The sequence below is a fragment of the Vulpes vulpes genome, chromosome 16 (genome assembly GCF_048418805.1).
Source record: "Vulpes vulpes isolate BD-2025 chromosome 16, VulVul3, whole genome shotgun sequence".
Classification (NCBI taxonomy): domain Eukaryota; kingdom Metazoa; phylum Chordata; class Mammalia; order Carnivora; family Canidae; genus Vulpes; species Vulpes vulpes.
Genome location: NC_132795.1, coordinates 1,331,558 through 1,344,171, shown reverse-complemented (window position 1 = coordinate 1,344,171; position 12,614 = coordinate 1,331,558). Strand labels below are relative to the sequence as shown.

At 58.9% G+C, this 12,614-nt stretch overlaps 1 protein-coding gene across 1 annotated transcript in view; it reads right to left on the bottom strand.

The window, feature by feature from the left end:
* AP1S3 (adaptor related protein complex 1 subunit sigma 3) overlaps window positions 1-12,406 on the bottom strand; it is a 54,243-nt gene extending 41,837 nt beyond the window's left edge. The window contains exon 1 of the mRNA XM_072742179.1: window positions 12,310-12,406. Coding sequence (XP_072598280.1) covers window positions 12,310-12,312 — 3 coding nt within the window. The 5' untranslated portion in view covers window positions 12,313-12,406. The remainder of the gene's footprint in view (window positions 1-12,309) is intronic.
* Window positions 12,407-12,614: the final 208 nt, after the last annotated feature.

Here is a 12,614-nt window from a genome sequence, read left to right as displayed (position 1 = left end):
ACACTCACGTCACCCTGCAGCCGAGCAGCCGAGCAGCGATGCGATGACCCGCGATGCGATGACCCGCGATGCCGAGCCGCGCACCGTCGGAGCGGCCCCGCGCCTTGAGGCCAGCGGCCGACGGGCACCGCACCTGCCCGCTGCACCCAGGACAGGCCCAGCTCCTCGTCCGCAGGACACAAGGCCGTGCGGGTCCACCCCTGAGCTCCAGGCCGGCCCTGCCTCTCATTCTGGCACATTCGGAAAACAGGCGTATATCAGGTTTGCAGAGGCCCAGGGTCTTCTCGCGGCTGAGGACGCTCTGTGAGAGCCCAGAAGGGCTGCTGACACCAGGCCCCGGGTCCAGGCCCCCGCGACAGCAAGATCCGGCAGGGAAGGTGGGGGAGCAGCGCAGGCGGGGATGGCTCCGGGGCCCCTCACTCAGCGCAGCAGCCTCGCCGAGCGTTAGGCTGTTCGGTCTTCCTTGGCTGGCCATCCTGTGCTGCCGCTAAATTGATCTTTCCCCTTTTTTTCAAGATTTTATTTATTTATTCATGAGAGACACAGAGAGAGAGGCAGAGACAGGCAGAGGGAGAAGCAGGCTCCATGCAGGGAGCCCGACGTGGGATTCGATCCCAGGACCCGGGGTCTTGACCTGAGCCAAAGCCAGATGCTCCACCGCTGAGCCCCCCGGGTACCCCTAAAGTGACCTTTCCTTTTCGAAACATGTGAAAGTGGGAGAAGAGAGTTTGGGGACAGACACACGGGGCAGTAGAGGGAAAGAACCGCAGGCGGTGTTTGAGAGAGAGAGACACGATGGAACTCGGCCACCTGAGACAACTCACGTGCACGCACACCCTTAAGTACACCTGCAGATTTCAGGGACATTGTACCTTGGCTGCCAAGAAGGCAAAACTTATCTCTAAAACCAAGCAGTGGGAAAAAAAAAAAAAAAACAAGCAGTGGGATGAAGTGAGTCTGCCCCTGACTTTGGACAAGCCTCAAGATACTTTTGATCTGTTTCCCCCAAATACTTGAGGAGGGTATTGACAATTTTTTTTTTACTCTAAAATTCAAACACCCACACACACACACACACACACAACACCGTGCTCTTGAGCTATCTGGAAACCTACTTGGGAGAAGTATGGCTCTGGGATGACACTGGAGGAATCCTGTCCTAGCGGGGTCGACGGGAGAGCAGAGTGAGACCACGGGGTGCGGGGGCCAACGGGAAAGCAGGCTCTCCCCCAGGATCGGCGCTTCCTCACCGCCGGCCCGTCTCTACGGTCAGCTTATTAACCCGCCCCACTCACACGCACAGTACAGTGTCTTCCGAGGAGCCCGAGGCAGGATCGCGCTGCCCTTCCGGACTCAGGCCTGTGGCCTTGAGCCCTCCCGGGGCCCGCCTCACGGAATTCCTGCAGCCGTTATATAATCTCGCGCAGACTTTGGTGCTGTCACTCCCGCACTCGCCTAGATTGGCTACGCACGGGAGAAATTTCTTCCCGACGACACAAGCTTCTTGCCCTCAAGAAACAGATCTGACACTTGGAGGTTTTTCTTTCCTAATAACCTCCCGGGTTAAGAACTCAAAGAGGAGAACAAGTGAAGGCGGGGGGGGGGGGGGGGTACCCAGCCTGAAACGTGATTCACATATTATTTCTCCACGTATCACTTCCTCTGGACAGAGCGATCGACTTGGAATATCCCAACGATACCTGTTAATCATCCGATTTCTGTCTTCTGGTAAATATGCCTGTAATTAGGATTTTCTCCTGGAGTCTTCTGAGACGCAGCCTGGCCTTTGGTTCTGTTTCAAATCACTTAAGGACCAAAAAGATACTGGAAATAGAGGGGTAGCATCTCCAGGCGACGTTTCCCTATGACTTTGAAGCTGCATGAAACATTAAGGACTTGGGACCCTATTTGTATTTCACAGTGATGCTTATTTGGTCTTTCTTAATATGAATTTTTCTATAATCAGGAACAGTTTTGTTTAAGAGGCTGTGCTTGCGATGCTGCCCGCACCACCCTGCCTGGTGATGACCACTTAAGATGTTTATGAAGAACTTTCATTTTCTCCCTAATGCAGCCTACCTGGCACTCATTAAAAAAATCTGTCCCCGGGGCCTTTATGCCTTGACAACGACGTCTACAGCCGTGAACGAAATTTGCTAGGAGGTGGGACATGGCACATCCATCGTCCTCTTTGAAAAGTTCAAGTTTGGAGCCCCAGGGTGGCTCGGCGGTTGAGCATCTGCCTTCCACTCAGGGCGTGACCCCAGGGTCCCAGGATCGAGTCCTGCACCGGGCTCCCCGCAGGGAGCCTGCTTCTCCCTCTTCCTGTGTGTCTCTGCCTCTCTCTGGGTCTCTCATGAATAAATAAATAACATCTTTTTTAAAAATTAAAAAAAAAGAAGAGTTCAGGTTCAAGCTGAGAGATGGACCTCCCTTGTTATATAGTCACTTCCCCCTTAGATTTTTACCACGACGGTGGATGTAGAGTGGATTATCTGAACCCTTCAAGCAGGGATGTCATGAGGCCCAAAGAACGTCTGAAAGGGAGGCCTCATCCGCAGTGCACTTAGATCAGAGGACTTGGCTTCTTCATAAAGAAACTGAAAATACTGGTCTAAGCAATAACAGAAAAATGTCCCATCCCATATACACGCTGGGCTTCGAACCACAGCGGAGAAACACTGTGATCGTGCAGTCGCCCCGACACCTTCTCTCACCTCCCTGCTGCTTACAGTCTGGGCTGTTTTGTTTCTTTCCGTTCATTGGTTCAAATAAGTTTCCTAGGGCGGGGAAAGCACAACTGATGAGCCACATCTTGCTGGGTTTTTTTTTTTTCTTCTGTTTCTCTTTAAACAAAAAATCGCCGAGCTAATGTGGATGGAATGCGCTCCAGGTGCGAGGCCGCATGCCAAGGGCTTGCTCTGGGTTATCTTGTTCAATCTTCAGGTAAATTGAGGAAGTCGGGCCCGTGCAAGGGGGCCAAGCAAAGCGCCCCAGGTCACCGGGCTCACACGCAGGCCCGGGGCCACGTGCCTCTCGTCTCATCCTGTCCCGGACACACCGGCGGCCGCCGGGGCTCTGCGAGGGGGCACAGGAGGCGCGGGCCGGGCTGCAAGGCGCCGGGTGCCCCTCCGCGGGGAGCAGGGACTGTCCTCCCACGGCCCCGCTGCCAGCCCGCGATGACATTCCGACACTTCTCTCAAAAGAAACATGTTTCCAAGCCTTTTATCGTTTCACCTGCATCATGAGGAGCGGATGCCTTTTTTCCCCTTTTTTAAGGGAAGGCAAGGAAGCTGGTGGGGGGGCGACCCTGGAACTGGGGGCAGAACAGTTGGGCGGTAATGGGAATCCGATGCCCCATGCGGTGGGGCCTTCCTCACTTTTTCAGGGACGTGACTTCTTAAAGTCGCTGGAACGTTTGGCTGCTTCCGGAACGGAAGGCCGAGGGCCCGACCCCGGGGGTCTGAGAACCATCTCGTACTTGAACGGCTGCATCCTTGAAGGGACTAGAGACATTCCACATTGTGACCAAAAACCTCCAGCCTGGGTGGCCCAGCAGGTTAGCGCCGCCTTCAGCCCAGGGCGGGATCCTGGGGACCCAGGATCAAGTCCCACGTCGGGCTCCCTGCGCAGAGCCTGCTTCTCCCTCTGCCTGTGTCTCTGCCTCTCTCTCTCTCTCTGTCTCTGTGTCTCTCGTGAATAAATGAATAAAACCCTTAAAAAAAAAAGTTCAGGGTCGCTGAAATGAGAAAGATGAAGCACATTTTCTTCCCCTCGGCTATTCTCGGTTCCCAGATGAGAGCAAGGTGCAAACAGAAACCTACACGTCTAGCCCAGAGCCCAAGTTCCAGAAGCCTCCAGAGCCTCGTGTGCGTGTTTATTTTCAGGGAACTACTTCAGCTTCCATCCCAATTCTAGACACATCCGACCTTCAGAAGTCACGAAACTCAGGGGAAAACAAGACAGAGAGTTTTGCTGGAGAAGTAATGTAAATGGCAAAATATTTTAAAGTCATGTTTCACACAATTCAGAAGAGACAACATTCAAATGGAGAAAACTGCATGGTCTGATAGAACATGTAATAAAAAGGGAAAATTAACCACACGGGATGCTTAGAGCCCTTCCCAGAAAGAATCGCTGCTGCTTGTATATCCTCCTGGAAGCCTCCAGCTTAGATCCTGGCACATCTGCCTTATGTCACACAGATGGGGCCCTGACGTACAGGATGTACGTTGGCAAATTACACCACACCTGGATCCTTAGGGCGAACCTGCGAGGGGCTGGGGAACCCAGGGTGTCCCACCCCCCAGGCTCCGCTCTGGGAACAAGGCCTGGGATACGGATGCTGGACTCTGTCCAGCCAGGACCGGGTCACAAGGTGACCGAGGGCAGAATGAAGGGACCCACGTCCTCAGGCCACAGAGGGCTGAAATGGCAGGGCCTGAAGTAGCCACCAAGGCGGGTCTGCCCCAGTCCACACGCCCCCACCAGTCCCCACATCGCCAGCCTCAGAAATGCCTGCGACGTCCGTGCAGTAAAAAATGCGATGACGATGACTCGCCAACGCTTTATCCTTTCTTCTTCTGTGTGATTGGCACAGAGTGTTCCGAGAGTTTAGAGAACTTCCCACCGAGAACACAGGCTCCTGGACAGCGTGAGCTCCTGGTGGACGCAACACAACGCCTGGGGCGCAGGCCCAGGGCTAGTTTCCGTGAACACAGGGTTCTTACCTGGAGCCCCCAGTTCAGAAGGATCCTAGACTTGGTTTGATGCTCCGCAGTCACCATGATCAATAATTTCTGAACAAGGGGTCCTACATTTTCATTTTGTACTGGGTGCCATCCTCCCCGGAGCTCGCCTACCCGAGGGCGGGTACCCGATTCATTGGCCAAATCCACAGTGAATTCATGGAAGTCACCTTAGGACATGGGTCAGCAAACCACAAGGGAGAGCCCAGTGCTGGCCCTCCACCTGCTCTTATAAATAAAGTTTTATGAAAATATTGCCACACCTGTTTGCATCTTGCCCATGACTGCTTTCACTCTGTAACAGAAGAGTGACAGGGACACAGACTCCAGGACCCACAAACCCAAAATACTCACAACCAAACCTTTTCCAGAAAAACTTTTCTGACCCCTGCCTCAGAACACCATCTCTCAACTTTTTCTACCGAAATAACGGGAACCGCATAAAAAGGCAGGTAGCCTTGAGGGGTGGTGCGCTGGTCCCAGGCAGCTAGCCGCAAACAAGCTATTTCTGAGGTTTTTATCGTTCAGGTTGGTAAGCACTTTGCATCTTGGACCCAAATGCACTCTTGGTTTTGTGTAGAGAAGTTTCTTAAATCTAAAGCCATCTGTATGAGTCGCATTTGTCCCTTGCCGTCTCCCCCCTACAAAAATGAGTACAAGCTCCTCAGCTTCAGGCCACGCGCACATGCACAGCCTTAGTTTCCCCTCTTCAATGACCCAGTGTGGAAAGAAGGTTCCTGTAGCGTTTCAGCATCCACTGACCCGCACCGCACTGCTCTCATTTCTTACCAGCCCTGAAGTCCTGCTAGAAGAGATCCAGCAAGGATCCTAAAACGTAGAATCCTGAACGCCCTCGTTCCGGACCAAAGCGACTAGCTCTGCGCCCCGTCACGCTCAGAGACTGATGAAGGCCTGGATTATTTTCGCCCAGGCACGATTCAGAAACCAGTTAGGGAGCCAGTCCAGGTCCGAGGGCTCAGGTCTGCGGCTCTGTTGGAGATTTCTGGAGACCAGCTTCCTCGTGACAGTCAGGGGCCCGCATTCCTAACGTAAATAGTTTGCAGCACTTCCGCATCACAGCATAGCACTCCTGCATCACAGCTCAAATGCGCAATGTGTCCTGCTTTCAGGAGCCCCGGGATTCACCCATTTCCCCCGGCTGCTCGGGTGCGGGCGAGCAAGGAGGGGCTGTGCCTCTGGTTCCTGCGCCCTCCTCTCAATCACACCATCTGGGGGATCCGGGCGGTCACGGGGGAGTTGCTCCTTGGTAAATAGGGAGGATACTTTACAGAGAACAAAGAAGTTTCCATCAGGGAAGAACAAGATGTGCCAGAAAGGAGACCTCCTGAGGGGCCAGTCCCAGGAAAGAAGTAACCCCTGTGACGTCTCTCATTGGGAGAACCTCTGGTCGGGGTAACAACAAAATAATATCGAACAGATGACCCCCGGAGCTATCCCCACGTGCTCATCTCTGGGGCTCTTCAAGGAGTCTCCTTGTTTGTGTTGGGGGGATGGAGAGGAGGGGGGTTAGTGTCATCTATTATGTCTTAGTCCATAATGACGTCATTCACGGGGCCCAAAAGGACACACACGGAATCACCCTGTGCCAGGGGGCTGGGGGCCCGTCAGCTAAGCCTCTGCCTCGCCTGGGTCATGATCCCAGGGTCCTGGGGTCCAGGCCCTCGCTGTCCTGCATTGTCAGGCGTTGTCATTGTCGGGCTCCCTTTCAGCAGGGAGCCTGCTTCTCCCTCTGCCTCTCCCCTTGAATAAATAAATAAAATCTTTTTAAAAAAAAATTTATTGGCCCAGGGCGCGATCCTGGAGACCCGGGATCGAATCCCGCATCGGGCTCCCGGTGCATGGAGCCTGCTTCTCCCTCCGCCTGTGTCTCTGCCTCTCTCTCTCTCTGTGACTATCATAAATAAATAAAAATTAAAAAAAAACTATCTTATTAAAAAAAAAATTTATTTATTTATTCATGAGAGACACAGAGAGAGAGGCAGAGACACAGGCAGAGGGAGAAGCAGGCTCCCTGCGGGGAGCCCGATGCAGGACTCGATCCCAGGACCCGGGGGTCATGACCTGAGCCAAAGGCAGCCGCTCAACTGCCGAGCCACCCAGGGGTCCCTAAATAAAATATTTTTTTAAAAATACCCTGTGGCAAATACACAATCTGCTGACCATTTCCTTCCAGCTGCTGTTAGTGACCTGCCGTATAAAAACCGTGAGCTGTTGATGGGACTCGCCACAGAAGCCAGTAATGGAAACTCGAAAGCAACAATCCCAACAGCCAGGGGTAAATACAAGTCTCACCGGTGTTGTTGAGACACCTTTCTCCCTCTGGGGACAACCGAACACCACAGAGGGACAGCTCCCTCTATTCCCAATCCCCTCTATGCCACACTGACCTCTGGCCAGCAGCCCAACCCAGGCCTCAGATCAGGAAAGGACGCATTACTGCAACAAACTACCTCACCCTCGACCTAGACCTTAAATTGCCAAAACAACTACACGCTTATGACAATTCACTTAAGCCTTGGACAACTACAGTGAGATACTGGGGGTGTGTGGTGAGAGGGGGATCATTGCAGGATCGACGGGTTCACAGTTAGATTTCTCCCACCCTCTACAACTCCTCTTCCTCTTCCCTGTTTCCAGGATCAGGAACGAACATGAACTTTGAATTTCTTGATTGAGGAGGAGAAGGGCACTCATGCTGTTTCAAACCATCAAGATTTAAAATCACACCAAAAGAATCTTTGATTATTTTTTTTTTTTTACTGTAAGTCTATCTCACTTTAGACAAACAGCATACATTATGAGAACTGGATCTGTAACACAAGAAGATGATGATTCACATTTCAGAAATGGGGCACCACATGGGTGTCTTTTCGACCGGTAACTCCACTCTGGTTCACAATGTGGTTTTAAGAGTCACTTCAACTTTTCAGAAGCATGCAGACTGCATAAAGCAAAGTCCACTTGCATTTTTACTAAAGGTGTCTTCAAAGCCTTTCAGACTTTACCCTTTAAATCCCCACTGTTACCTTCTTCCAGGAAAACAAAATAAAGAAACAAATAAAAGAAAATCCTCCTTTTTCCATTGACATTGTTGACCATTCAATGGTAAATGCTTCCCACTAAGATGTTTAACTACACCCGGGCTCAGAAACCACAGGAGTCCCTGAAACACAATAGCCCTACATTGTTTTCTATGGCAGAGGTTTCTAAAACAAAGACAGGGTGCAGAAGTACAAAGTTGATTCCTACAAAATAATACAGATACAAACACAGCCCCAGGAAGCACGAGGTCTGAAATCTCTGGGCTGGAAACCTGGACCACTGTCACAATGGAATGAAGAACCATTTCCTGTGTGGAGGTACCAGGCGGGATGCTGCGAGCGCTTTTCAGTTTCCTAGAGTCTTGAGAGCTGGCAAGACCCAGGAACAGAGCAGGAAAAAAGACAGAAAGTCACAAAGTGGTCGTTGCCCAAAAGTCAAGCTGCTGGGCAACAGGGAGGGTCACTTGTTCTCCCCTAATGCACAGCAGGAGTAACAGATGAGGTGTCATATCCTTGAGGTCTTACGGTGGGCAAAGCTCTACATGCATTCACTTGCATTAACTCACCAAACCTATGACTCCTTTACACTCTTAAAAACAGCCCCAAAGGCCTTCTATTCTCGTAGGCTGTGTCCTTGGTATGTACTATAATATGCATTTAAATAACATTAAATATGCACTTAAATGGGAAACAAATTTTTTACATATTCACCAACTCATTTTAAAATACTATTACATGTTAACAGAAATAACTTTTTAAGTGAATAGTAACAATATTTTCTAAAGCAAAAAAAAAAATTACTGAAAAGAGTGGCACTATTTTATAATCTTTCAAATCTCCTTGATGTCTGGCTCAACAGAGGACACCCGGACACCCCTAGCTGCATCTGCATTCACAGTGTCACACCATCCTGGGGCGTGTGAGCCTCAAGCAAGGTCCACATTCAGTCACAGGGGAATGAATGTGGAAAAGGCAAAAAGTCTCCCAGTGCTATTAAGAACCGTTATGAAGATACTTGGACCTTGTGGACCTGTGACAAGTTGTAGGGATTCCTCAGATCCCTCAGACTGCACTTGGAGAACCTGTTCTTACCAGTTTGGAACAGTTTCTATCCCCATTTCACAGAGGAGCAAGCTGGCGCGCGGGGAGGTCAAGGGGACTGTCCAGAGACAGGGGCTGAAACAGGCCGGAGCAGGTAACCGCAAGGAGCTAACACTAGTGTCATCTGGCTGCTGCGAGGTTGCCTGAGCCGGGGTGGAGGCCCAGCGCCCCGTGGCCTCCAGAAGAGCCCAAGACCATGAGCGCTGCTGTGGGGGAAGGCCTGGGGGACGGGCCGGGGACCCACACACCTCTGGCCACCTGCCCATGTGACACCCCAAGGACTGACACCCCTGTGCAGCCAGTGCTGTGGGAGCCGGGATGCTGCTGCCCCTGCTGGAGGCCGAGGCCGCGGTTGGCTGCTCTGCAATGCCCAGTGGCAATGCCCAGTGCCGGGGCCTTGGCGCACCCTCCCTGCGGGCACCTTGGCCGGGGCCAGCCTGGCGCACTGTCCCTCGCTCCCGGGCCCGAGCAAGCCGAGCAAGGCGCCCCGGCAGCGCTGCTGCACTGGTCACGGCCTCTCGGCATCGCGCTGTCCTCCCGGGAGGCCTCCGGGGGCAGCGGCCCCGCTCCCGGCAGCGAACCTCCAGGGTCGGCCGTGACCCCGCGGCCCCGCCCCGGCCCCGCATCTTCCCTGACGCGGCGGGGGCCTCGGGGGCGCAGGGCGAGGCAGGCCGGGGCGGGGACGCGGGGTTCCTGTCGCCGGGCAGGGCTGCGGCCCCGCTTCTCCTCCGCCCCGCGGGTGGGCGCCGACGCTCCGCTCCGTGGCCCCGAGACCCGCCCGCGCGCCCCCTGGGTCCCGGCCCCGCGGCTCCGGCCTCGGCCTCTGCGCTGCCCCGCGAGCCCCGGACCCGCGGCCGCCCAGGGGTCTCCTCCGGGTGCCCAGGGGCCTCCTCCGGGTGCCCAGAGGTCTCCTCCGGGTGCCCAGGGGTCTCCTCCGGGTGCCCAGAGGTCTCCTCCGGGTGCCCAGGGGTCTCCTCCCGGTGCCCAGGGGTCCCCTCCCGGTGCCCAGGGGTCTCCTCCGGGTGCCCAGGGGTCTCCTCCGGGTGCCCAGGGGTCTCCTCCCGGGGTCCAGGGGTCTCCTCCGGGTGCCCAGGGGTCCCCTCCCGGTGCCCAGGGGTCCCCTCCCGGTGCCCAGGGGTCTCCTCCGGGTGCCCAGGGGTCTCCTCCCGGGGTCCAGGGGTCTCCTCCGGGTGCCCAGGGGTCCCCTCCCGGTGCCCAGGGGTCTCCTCCCGGGGCCCAGGGGTCTCCTCCGGGTGCCCAGGGGTCTCCTCCCGGGGCCCAGGGGTCTCCTCCGGGTGCCCAGGGGTCTCCTCCGGGTGCCCAGGGGTCTCCTCCCGGGGTCCAGGGGTCTCCTCCGGGTGCCCAGGGGTCTCCTCCGGGTGCCCAGGGGTCTCCTCCCGGGGTCCAGGGGTCTCCTCCCGGTGCCCAGGGGTCTCCTCCGGGTGCCCAGGGGTCTCCTCCCGGGGTCCAGGGGTCTCCTCCGGGTGCCCAGGGGTCTCCTCCGGGTGCCCAGGGGTCTCCTCCCGGGGTCCAGGGGTCTCCTCCGGGTGCCCAGGGGTCTCCTCCGGGTGCCCAGGGGTCTCCTCCCGGGGTCCAGGGGTCTCCTCCGGGTGCCCAGGGGTCTCCTCCCGGGGTCCAGGGGTCTCCTCCCGGGGTCCAGGGGTCTCCTCCGGGTGCCCAGGGGTCTCCTCCCGGTGCCCAGGGGTCTCCTCCCGGGGTCCAGGGGTCTCCTCCGGGTGCCCAGGGGTCTCCTCCCGGGGTCCAGGGGTCTCCTCCCGGGGTCCAGGGGTCCCCTCCCGGTGCCCAGGGGTCCCCTCCCGGTGCCCAGGGGTCCCCTCCCGGTGCCCAGGGGTCTCCTCCGGGTGCCCAGGGGTCTCCTCCCGGGGTCCAGGGGTCTCCTCCGGGTGCCCAGGGGTCTCCTCCCGGTGCCCAGGGGTCTCCTCCCGGGGCCCAGGGGTCTCCTCCGGGTGCCCAGGGGTCTCCTCCCGGGGCCCAGGGGTCTCCTCCGGGTGCCCAGGGGTCTCCTCCGGGTGCCCAGGGGTCTCCTCCCGGGGTCCAGGGGTCTCCTCCGGGTGCCCAGGGGTCTCCTCCGGGTGCCCAGGGGTCTCCTCCCGGGGTCCAGGGGTCTCCTCCCGGTGCCCAGGGGTCTCCTCCGGGTGCCCAGGGGTCTCCTCCCGGGGTCCAGGGGTCTCCTCCGGGTGCCCAGGGGTCTCCTCCGGGTGCCCAGGGGTCTCCTCCCGGGGTCCAGGGGTCTCCTCCGGGTGCCCAGGGGTCTCCTCCGGGTGCCCAGGGGTCTCCTCCCGGGGTCCAGGGGTCTCCTCCGGGTGCCCAGGGGTCTCCTCCCGGGGTCCAGGGGTCTCCTCCCGGGGTCCAGGGGTCTCCTCCGGGTGCCCAGGGGTCTCCTCCCGGTGCCCAGGGGTCTCCTCCCGGGGTCCAGGGGTCTCCTCCGGGTGCCCAGGGGTCTCCTCCCGGGGTCCAGGGGTCTCCTCCCGGGGTCCAGGGGTCCCCTCCCGGTGCCCAGGGGTCTCCTCCCGGGGTCCAGGGGTCTCCTCCGGGTGCCCAGGGGTCTCCTCCCGGGGTCCAGGGGTCTCCTCCGGGTGCCCAGGGGTCTCCTCCGGGTGCCCAGGGGTCTCCTCCCGGGGCCCAGGGGTCTCCTCCGGGTGCCCAGGGGTCTCCTCCCGGGGCCCAGGGGTCTCCTCCGGGTGCCCAGGGGTCTCCTCCGGGTGCCCAGGGGTCTCCTCCCGGGGTCCAGGGGTCTCCTCCGGGTGCCCAGGGGTCTCCTCCGGGTGCCCAGGGGTCTCCTCCGGGTGCCCAGGGGTCTCCTCCCGGGGTCCAGGGGTCTCCTCCCGGGGTCCAGGGGTCTCCTCCGGGTGCCCAGGGGTCTCCTCCCGGTGCCCAGGGGTCTCCTCCCGGGGTCCAGGGGTCTCCTCCGGGTGCCCAGGGGTCTCCTCCCGGGGTCCAGGGGTCTCCTCCCGGGGTCCAGGGGTCCCCTCCCGGTGCCCAGGGGTCTCCTCCCGGGGTCCAGGGGTCTCCTCCGGGTGCCCAGGGGTCTCCTCCCGGTGCCCAGGGGTCTCCTCCCCGCGCGGTCTCCCTGCGCGCCTCTGCACCTGCGCCCGGGCCGCGGGCTCGAGCCCTCCCTGTGGCCCCGGGAGCCCTTTCCCGGTGGACGACGCGCCTCCCGCGCCTCCCTCCTCCTGCGGCGAGGACGCAGCCCCCGGCCCCGGCCCAGCACAGGTCCGCCCCGCCCCGCCCCGGCCCCGACCCCGGCCCCGACCCCGCGCCTGCGGACCGCGGAGTGGACCGAGGAGCGCCCACCGGGGGCGGCGAGGTGCGTCCCGTCGGACGGCGGCTCCCGCGGCCGCAGCAGGTGCCCCCGCCCCGCCCCCCCCGTCACTCACCATGGTCGGGCCCCCCCAGCCCAGCGCGGACGGCCGGGGAGCGCGGGAGCCCGGCGACAGGTGAGCGGCCGCAGACCCGGCTGCTTCCCACAATGCCCTCGGGCCGAAAGTTGGAGCCGGCGGAGTCCGCCCCGCCCCCGCCCCGCCCCCGCCCCTCCCCCGCCCCCGGCCCCGCCCCCTCCCCCTCCCCCCCCCCGCGGCTCCCGGCGGCGCCCCGCAGGCGGCAGCAGGTGCACTTGCACCTGCCGCGCCTCTGCACCGCGGCCCCCGGCGGCCCGAGCCCGAGCGCGAGCCCCGAGGGGCTG